The sequence below is a fragment of the Rhagoletis zephyria genome, unplaced genomic scaffold, assembly GCF_001687245.7.
Source record: "Rhagoletis zephyria isolate East Lansing unplaced genomic scaffold, Rhagoletis_zephyria_1.1 Rzeph_scaffold_13821, whole genome shotgun sequence".
Lineage (NCBI taxonomy): Eukaryota > Metazoa > Arthropoda > Insecta > Diptera > Tephritidae > Rhagoletis > Rhagoletis zephyria.
In genome coordinates this window covers 1-10,427 of record NW_016170891.1, presented here as the reverse complement: position 1 = coordinate 10,427, position 10,427 = coordinate 1, and the positions used below count along the sequence as shown (strand labels likewise).

General features: G+C 35.9%; 1 protein-coding gene across 1 annotated transcript; it reads left to right on the top strand.

The window, feature by feature from the left end:
* Positions 1-1,434: 1,434 nt before the first annotated feature.
* On the top strand, positions 1,435-10,424 carry LOC108378318 (ecotropic viral integration site 5 ortholog; the record flags this gene model as incomplete). The annotated part of the gene is made up of 12 exons (XM_017634609.1): positions 1,435-2,113; positions 2,209-2,341; positions 3,116-3,377; positions 3,479-3,643; positions 3,711-3,905; positions 4,185-4,465; positions 4,542-4,656; positions 4,909-4,962; positions 6,978-7,490; positions 7,561-7,706; positions 7,767-7,884; positions 10,392-10,424. Coding segments are annotated over exons 1-12 (2,229 nt in total), but the record flags the coding sequence as incomplete, so codon positions are not given.
* Between the last annotated feature and the right edge of the window lie 3 nt (positions 10,425-10,427).

Here is a 10,427-nt window from a genome sequence, read left to right as displayed (position 1 = left end):
AACTTACTTGACCTACATTAAGAAATGACTGTTACTAAATGTGCTGATCAATATGTATTTATAAGATATAGTACATACATATGTATGTATGTATGGACATGATTAAGTGTATAAGTTTGCTGCCAGCAATACTGCCTAATTTGGCCTAATTTTTATCGTCATTTTTTCCATAGAACAACACTAGGCCAGCTAATTTTTTATTCCTTGAAACGTTTTTTTTCCGCAGCAAGTCAGTTGTGTCTGCTTTTCGGTTTATTTGTATAACCTTTTATTTGTGGATTGTTTCTATCTCTTCCGTATTTGTTATTATATTTTCTTACTTTTTTTGTTGATTATGTATGTATGTTTATATGAATATCTTTTATGGTCAAGGCTGAATCGTATATATATGAATGCATGGATATTAGACCGGACCGGAGTAAAAAGTTCGCCGTACGCCCCTGAGTCGTTAAGTATTTTTCCAAGGCAATTTCGAAATTTTATTTTTTTGCCGAACGTATGGGTCGTCTTTTTACATTTTTCGTTATATCTTCGGCATTCGCAGTCGGATCTGTATTTGTCTCGAGGAAATTTTTTTTTATTCCAGCCGAGCAAATACCCTACGTGCTTCACTGCGCCTTAAAAGTATTTTTGTGTTGTTACTGCTTTATGAAGTGAGAACATCCGCTTCAACATCTACCTGTTAAAATTTTATTGTATGTATAGATCTCATTTTTTATCACCCTAATGTCAGTAAATTAAAGCTCATCAAAATTCATCACTTTTGCTAAGGAAGTATTTTAACTAGAACTATTTTATTAGAACTATTTAAAAAATCTTATTGGTGATTTTTTTTGTTTTTGAAATTGTCTTGCAAAAATACGTCAGACTAAGGGATGTACGAATAACTTTTTTTTCGTTCGGTTGTAAGGTGGTACGGTCTAATGTAGATATTTGACATAAAAAAGGCGGCTGGCTTAAGTGAGGTAGGACAGTGCTGCGCCATTAGGCGCTAGTAAACACTGTCCAAATAAATGTTGGAACGATTTAGGTCATACGTTGTTGATAAGGGGCTGCATTGTGCTTTTGAAATTGCTTATTTATATAAGTTACGGTAATTTAGAACATATTTTTTCTGGCTTTCCTTTCAAAATTAGGGCAATGGTTTGTCGAATATGCCGATGCTGTCATTGCAACGAAAACTACCGGCTGATTCGGGTCTGATAGCGCAAGTGATAGTGATATTAATAAAACATGGATGAATTTGGGCTTAAATAAAAATTCAAGTGATGAAAAGTAAGAACAGGCAATGAAGTGCATTATTCTAGAGTTTATGTTTCGAGCTAGAGCTCAGGTTTTTGTAAACTTAGTTTGAAATGTTCATGAAATTTCTTTCTATATAGTATGGGGAAACGCAATTTTAAATAATCTAAAGTATTTCTCCTTTTCTTAATTTCAGAATTGCGTACTGCCCGCACAGACGTCAGTCATTCCATGGCAGTGATTTATAATTCGTCAACGTCAACTTTAAAAGAAGTATCACCAAAACGGCGTATATAAATCAGAATTCGGTGCTGTTGTTGTTGTTACACAACTTGCGCCAAAGGTCCATAACGACAACAGCAGCGGCAACGACGACATCAGCTCGCCCATCCAGCATCATCAACCGTAACGTCATTGTCCGCTTCAGGGTCAGTAATCTGCAGATACGCTAATCATCATCATCATTAAAACCCTCTAAAGCGTAAAGAAGCCATTTGTAAAGCGGTAGCAGCCATTTTCGCTATTCTACACTTCAACGCAACTAAGCTAAGGGTGGCATTTGAGAAGTTGAATAAGCATCACCACCACAGCAATTTCTCTTCGTCTTCGCATTTCATTTACTGATTTCCAACACAGTGCAACATAGTGGCGGCGGCAATGACCCTTACCACTGCTACCCAACAGGAGAGTAGCAAAAAAATGGATGTTAAGTGTGCTGCTGAGGAGAATCTACCATCATCAGAAATGGATCTTTTAGCCAAATTAGAGGCAGCTAACAAGCTCATCGAGAGCGATGCGAAAAGTCTAAACTCGTTACATTCAACGCATAGTCGCAAAAATTCGGACACAAGTCAAATAAGTCTGAATTCAAGTAAGTGTAAGTAAAATATGGAATATGATTTTTAAAGTTTACAAATTGGAGCTTATTATTATAATTTTTTTATTTTTATTTTTTTTTTTGCTTAGCTGGCAATTCGAATGCTGAGGAAGATATTTGGACGCAATGGGCGACTATACTGAGCGATTGGGAGGGTGCACTGAAGCGTAAAAATCCATGTGTACGCGATTTGGTGCGGCGCGGCATACCTCATCACTTCCGGTAAGCCTTGCTAGATACATGTCTATTTGCAAAATATCTGTACATTAGGGTGGTCCTTTTGGGCCTTATACAGGAGAATCTACCTTTTGGAATCATCTTGCTGCCGCCGCCACAATTATAGAAAATGGAAAATAAGGATGCTCGTATTTTCTATTTTGAAATCGGTTAATATTTAACTGTGGCGCTGGGGCTTTGAATTTTTCCATATACAGTATCGGTCATAGCAATAGCACACCCATTTTGAAGTGATATTGTTTACCACTTATGTTTACTTATTTATTTTTAGGAATTTTAAATTAAAACACTCTTTATTCTCTAAGAAAACCCATATAAACCCAAGCTTAAAATTTTTTTCTCAGAAATGCTAGAATTTTTTGAGTATACAGTTTTGTAGTCCATTGATTCGTGTTGGTCTTTGTCTTCCTATTCGTCTTCGTTTTTGAATTCGCTTCTGTATTTGTTTTTGTAATCCTTCGTACTTGACTTCGCCTTCGTCCTCTTATTTGTAACGAACGAAACCTTGGCTTCCTGGTCCGAACCACTTATCCGTTGTTGGTAGAAATTTACTGTGGTATATGTACCGTGGTCATGAAGTTGAAATCCAAATTATACGTGACGTTAGTCACGGTTAATAGTGTCTGCCATACAACTGGACTCGTTTTTGAAATATCCTAAATATTCTTTTGCGTCGATAGTGAACGACCAGGGAAATCTTTAACTTAAATACCCCTTACTTTCCTGCATTATAATAATTTTCCTTCTATTCTATTTCAGCGCCATTGTTTGGCAGCAACTATGCGGCGCATCTGATACGGATAAAAAACAATATGCCGACTACATTAAGGCCACCTCGGCATGCGAGAAGGTAATCAGACGCGATATTGCACGCACTTATCCCGAAGTCGATTTTTTCAAAGAGAAAGATGGCCCAGGTCAGGAAGCGCTTTTCAATGTGATCAAAGCCTATTCGTTGCATGATCGCGAAGTCGGCTACTGTCAGGGTTCGGGTTTCATCGTGGGATTGCTTTTGATGCAGGTGGGTGTCGGTTAAAGGAATGATACATAGAGTAAAACTAGTATTTCCAAATTCAATAGAGATCAAAGTATTTTTTATATATTATGTATTAACTTTTCTAGATGCCCGAGGAGGAGGCTTTTGCTGTGCTCGTGCAAATTATGCAACAACATCGCATGCGCGACATGTTCAAGCCGTCAATGTCGGAGTTGGGTCTGTGTATGTATCAACTGGAAAATTTGGTACAGGAGCAGATACCTGAAATGCACATACACTTCCAGCAGCAGGTATTAAATAGCAACTAATAATAATTTTTTAGACATTTTCAACCACATCGACAACTTTTCCTTGCAGGGTTTTCAAACCACTATGTACGCTTCCAGCTGGTTTCTCACACTGTATACCACTACACTCAATCTTAATCTAAGTTGTCGCATAATGGACGTATTCCTTAGCGAAGGCATGGAGTTTATATTTAAGGTAGCGCTTGCGTTACTACTGCTCGGCAAAGAAACATTGTTGTGTTTAGATATGGAGGCAATGCTGAAGGTAATTGATAGTAGTATTTCAAAAATAGTCAAATAAGTGCGGTTTTCGCAAGTAGGTTTAAAAAAGGTATCTGCCCTTCAAACACAGAACAAATTTTGTGATGAAAGGGCGATCGATTTTAAACCATCCTTCAGAAAACGCCCGTAGTAAGTTTAAAGAAATTTTTTTTTAAATGTGTTATTTGCAAAGTTGATATTCGCTTTTAATATAATTTATTTCTGTAAATCTAACTTAATTTTGTTTATCACAATTTATTTTAAATTTTTTCTCTTTTTCAAGTTCTTCCAAAAAGAGCTACCAGGTCGTGTTGAAGCCGATCCGGAGGCTTTCTTCAATTTAGCCTATTCCATCAAGATCAACACAAAACGTATGAAGAAAATGGAAAAGGAATATCAAGACTTAAAGAAGAAAGAGCAGGAAGAAATGGTTGAGTTGCGTCGTTTAAGACGTGAGAATCGTCTATTGAAACAACGCAATGAGCTGCTAGAGGCTGAGAGCGCTGAACTGGCCGATCGTCTGGTGCGCGGGCAGGTCTCACGTGCCGAAGAGGAGGAAACTAGGTCGGTATATGCATTTTAAACAAACATTCGTTTCCTGTTTTTTATACACAGTTACGCTATGTTTTTTTAAATACAGTTACGCTATTCAAACGGAGCTCATGCAATTGCGTCGCTCCTATCTCGAAGTGTCACATCAACTGGAAAATGCAAATGAGGAAGTGCGTGGCTTAAGTTTACGTTTACAAGAAAATGTAAGTTTGCTTTGTTTAATACTCTCTTTATTCATTTATCATATTGTGCCTAATCATAAAAATCGTTGCTAATCAAACTGAAATTATGATTAAACTCTAATTTTTATATTATTTTCTTTTTTATTTCGGTTTCTTGGTGTTTAACCCAAAATAAAACAATACTACTGTTTTAATATTATTAAAAAAAAAAATAAATATATAAATCCAAATTCACAATTAAACTTACGCACAATTCTTGCCTACTCAAAACAGAATGTATCAATCGATAGCGTAAGTAATGCGCAGCCGCCGGTGAAGGAAACAAAGGTTAATGTTTATTCAATCCTTTTTTCTGTTAACTGCTTAAATGCATGCTCTTTCTCTACTAATATTTAAATATTTTAACAAAAATAGAACTAACATATAATGCCTGATTGCCTTTTGTTAAGACTAATTTTAATTAAAGTATTAAAAAAGCTGATATGTATTCATGTTAAAGTTCAAACTTTCAAAATAGTTTGCTGGTTGATACTGTGACTTCAATAAGTTCTCGTTGTTGCAGTTTCGTGAGCTACTCTAAAATTGCAATAGCATATACTCAGTAGCTTTAAGCAAAAATTAATTTGGTGCGAAAATGCATATAAGTGGGAAATTTAATTGTATTTCTTTCTGTTATCAAAATAGATGTGTTTTAATAAGTTAAAATTTAAATATTTACCATTCTTCTACTACTTCTGGCAGTTTGACAGTTTTCACGAACTCACCTAGAAAATAGTCCGCGCGATCTCGTCCTAATGAGGAACAAAAATTATTCGTCGAGGAAATTTTTTGTACGAATTATGATTTTTGTCAGATCGCGTTCGTGCAGACCAAACAGTTTGCATGCAAGGGCGAATTGAGAGGGTGAGTGTGATAGTTATCTTGAATGGGGGAGCTGGAAATTTTTGCCAGCAAAAACTTTGCCATTTTGAAGCGTTTGTTGAGCAAAGCCAGAAAGCCTGTTTTTTGTCCGCCCGAAAGAATCCTATACAAATTTATTATAATTGAAATGTCACCGTGAGCACCAAAGAAACCTGCAGATTCCTAAAAATTTTCTGTCCTGCAGAAATTTGGAAGTTTCTCTATTTGAGAGATGTTTTTCTTACTCTCTGATATTTGAGTGATGGATAATTCTTGCTGGACCTTTCGACAATCAGAAAATATTAGGTCGGTGTTGTGCTGACAAACTTTTCGAGCCCTAACCGCCAAAAAAACGTAAGCAACATTTTTTTCAAAATTTTCTTTTTGATGCAGAAATGCATCTAGATGCTCCAGAGGCATTTCTGCATCAAAATAAAAATTTCGAAAAAAATGGCGCTTACGTTTGGCGGCTAGGGCTCGTTTTGTTTGGCAAACAAGATGGCGGCTGCTCAGTTTGCTCTGAGGTGGCTATGGAGAATTTGGCACAGGTCTTTTCATGCCTCTTACTAACACGAAATGAAAATTTCAGATGTACATATCGGGCAAAAATTAATATTATATTCTGCCTTATCCTGAGTTTCGCCTGAAAAAAAAATTCACCCGAAAATTTGTCATCCGCCCATAGTAAAACCATGGAAACCAAAAGTGAAAAGTGAACCGGTTCGGGGAAAATGAAACTCATGATAAGGCTGATTATAATAAATATTTCATAGGCAATTAACTGTGCCCTAAGCTTTGAAGCTCTCACAGTAAAAAAAGTTTGCTGCAACAACAGTTTGGCAAAAAAATTCTGTATAGCACCTACCTAACAAAATTTTTGAAAATGGCGTGGCACCGCCCACTTATAATGAGATATATGTATTAATATCTCCCAAACTTGGTCCAGCTATTGCTTTTCGGTCTTATTAAACAAGTTGATGAAAATTTCTAAAATTGGTTATATGGTTCTGTCCAGGAGGCCTGTTGTGCATGTGAAACTTAAGGAGTATGTTAATGATAGCATCAGGTAACTTCGTACTGAAAATGAGTAAAATTGGATTATAAGTACACGCACCTTCCTTACAACGCTACTTTTGGAAAATAATAATAATTGATTATAAAATTTTGAAAAATAGGCGTGGCGTCGCCACAAATGACAACACTGTTTTCATTCTAAATGTTCTTATGAATAAAAACTATTTTAATTGATGCTATTGCTTTAAAAATTGCATGCCCAGCTCGTTGTCTAATATACTATTGAAAAACAGAATGTACTTACATACTGACATTGACTAGCACGCTGCATGTTTGTTCACTTAGAATAGTGTCTTCATTAATCTAAAAACATAACCTTAAATTTCTTTCTTTTTTCTCCACCCCTCTTCAACTCACGAAACTCGCAGAACAATTCACGTCAATCATCCATTGATGAATTATGCGTGAAAGAGGAAGCGCTTAAGCAGCGCGACGAAATGGTCTCATGTCTACTCGAAGAGTTAGTCAAAGTGCGTCAAAGTCTCGCCGAGAGTGAAGATCAAATACGTAATCTCAAATCGAAAATTGAAGAACTCGAAGAAGATAAGAAAACATTACGTGAAACCACGCCCGACAATTCGGTTGCACATTTGCAAGACGAACTAATTGCCAGTAAATTGCGTGAGGCTGAGGCTAGCCTCTCACTGAAGGATCTCAAACAACGTGTGCAAGAGTTGAGCACCCAATGGCAACGTCAACTGCAAGAAAACAAAAATGACCATAGTCAACAGCCCGTGGATTCGACGCCAAAGAAATTGCTAACAAATTTCTTCGACACTTCCAAATCGAATGAGCATACGCAGCGTCTGGAAGAGGAGTTGATGACTACGCGTATACGTGAAATGGAAACACTCACCGAGTTGAAGGAGTTGCGCTTGAAGGTAAGGCATATATGAAAGTAATTAATTTATGCACCCCTCCTAATGTTTATTAATGCCTCTATCGCATTAGGTTATGGAACTCGAAACGCAAGTGCAGGTTTCGACAAATCAGCTGCGCCGCCAGGATGAAGAGACTAAGAAACTGCGCGAACAGCTAGAGCAGGCAGTCAGTCGCGAAAAGGAAATGGCCAATAAGGCGCGCGAACAGCAGCATAGGTAGTTATTGTTGGTGTTATATTACTTTATGTGTTTAATTGTGTTTTAATTCATTTTTAGATACTCCGATCTGGAATCTCGCATGAAAGATGAGCTGATGAATGTTAAAATCAAATTTACTGAGCAAAGCCAAACTGTTGCCGAGCTGAAGCAGGAAATATCACGATTAGAAACGAAGGTAAGAAATTGTTTATTTTAATCTACGCGTCTCCCGGTAGTACTAGCGCTTTCGTCGTTACCACAAAGTAACCTTGTAACGGGCTCGTAGTTTTTCCGGTATACTTTTGTCTACTAGTATTGACACTGTTTTACGTGAATCTGAGGCTCTTAATGCTGCCAGGCTGTCCGTCATAACTTTGTATGTGTCTACTGGTACATTTTTCTGAAATCTAGGTCACAATACGCCACTAATCCCATTATCAATCATTGAACCAGACTTCGCTGATCATTCTGATTACCGCTATATAAGCGGCTGTGGTGTAGTGGTAACCAATGCGCTCTTCCACTTCGCTGGGCCAGGGTTCAATCCTTGGTCAAAGCAACCTCGCAAAAAATATAGAAATATTTTTTTTTTCTTAACAGCCTTCGCCCCTCGGCAGGTAATGGCACACCACAAATCAGAGGAGAAGCTCGGCGAAACACTAACATATTCCAGTAGATAATTTAAGGAGTTAAAAGCCCTTCCAAAAGGCCTCCTGAGAGTCAAGAGGCCTTCCACTCTATATTTCTTTCTCCTTTCGTTTATATATGGAGTGGCACAAATTGAGGGGCTTCTTCTTTCACTATCCATGGAGGGTCTTCCAGAAGAGCTTTTATAGGACGTACTTCAGAAGGCCTTTTGGAGGAGTTCTTTTAAAGTTGCTTCTTTAATTTATAAAAATCATACATCTTTGAAGTATTTGCTTACAGTTTTTTTATATTTGCTTTATGTTTATTGAAATTCATTTGTAAATTGAAATTTATGCATTCGCGTGAATTGTAATGCCTTCTAGAAGGCATGCAAGGAAGCACTTTTTCAGCCCTTCTTGGGTAGGCCTCTTAGAATGATTTTACTTAATTTACCTAAATTATCTTCTGGGATGTGTAAGAGCCAATCTATTAGCTTTCTATATCTATCTATATATATGAAATGAGGTCTCAAATTAAAGGGCTTGTGCTGTAGATGTGCCATAAGTTTTTACTTTTTCGAGAAGAGTTGCCACCTGCTAAATAATACAACTCAAATTATTCAATAATCAATACCATCAGATCCGCACCATTCGCTCGGTTTTCAAATATGAGGTCTCAGACTAAAGGGCTTAGGGTTCGAATGTTTAATAATGTTTTACTTTTTCTAAAAAAGTTGCCACCTGTTAAGAGATTAAGCCCAGTTAAATTAATTATTATAATATGGGTATCAACCGAAATGGTTTTGAAAAGGCTTTATATCTGAACTACGTGTAACAGGGTTGCCACATGTTTAAAAAATCTATTTCAATTTTAATTAAAGGAATTTTGTAAATTAATAAGGTGTTACTTTATGGGTGTCAGACAAAAGAGGTTTAAGAAGGTAATAGTTTGGAAATATTTTGAAGAGGGTTGCCACCTGATTGAGAATGCGGATTAAATTATTTTATACCCAAGTTATATGAAATGTTAAAAATGGATGCTAAATGAAAGAGTTTTAAGCAATCTTTAGTTTGACCATTTAGATAATTTTTGATGTTTGGAGGTTGCCCCAATTTAAAAGGTTAAATTAAAAAAGTTAAAAATTTAAATGAATTACTTAAAATCCTTTATTTCAGAACTATATTTAGGAGGGTTGCCACGTGTTTAAAAGATCAGATTCAACATCAGTTGATTGAAATATTTATAACAATGTTATACGAATGATATTTAAGGAAATTTTAGTTCGAAAATAATTTTTAAGAGGGTTGCCGTCTGTTTTAAAAGTCGTATTTAGTTTAATTATACGTAAGTTTCATGAAATTTTGAAATATGGGTATCAAACGAACGAGTGTTAAGAAATATTTAAATTGAACATTTATAATTTTTTTAGGGTGCCAGAAGAGCGTTTCCGCCCGTTGAAAAAAGTAAATTCAAATTATTGAATAAGTTAAATGGATTGTCAAAAGATGGATATCAATCAAAATGGGTTTGAAAATAATTGATTTTTTAACTGTATTAAGGAGAGTTGCCATGTGCTTAATAAATCAATTCATCAGTTAATTGAAATATGTATCACAGTCCCAAACGATTTTAGTCTGAAAATACTTTTAAATGGGTTGCCACCTGTTTACAAAGTCGAGTTTGTTTTACTTATAACATAATTTTACAAAATGAAATTTTATTTAAAAAAGGAAAATCACCCATATCTGGGTCGTCTTCGTTTTCCATTGCAATGCATCTTTCTATGGGTGTTGATTTTCATTTGTCCTTATAAAACTGCGAAAAAAGTATAGATACCATGCCTCAAAGAGTGGTTTTTGAAAATTTTATACAAAAGCTTTTAAGGTCTAAACAGTTGTCCCTGCATAGGAAATGAGGTGTATTTATAATTTCCTACTAAAATTTATTTATAACCTAATATTTAAGTTTTAATATATTTTTTTTCGTGAAACAGCATCTACTTATACATATGTAACTACATTTCAATCAATTAATTTTCTCTCGACGTTCTACCCTTTACTTTAAACACTTTCACAGAATTCGGAAATCTTAGCTGAAGGTGAACTACGTTCC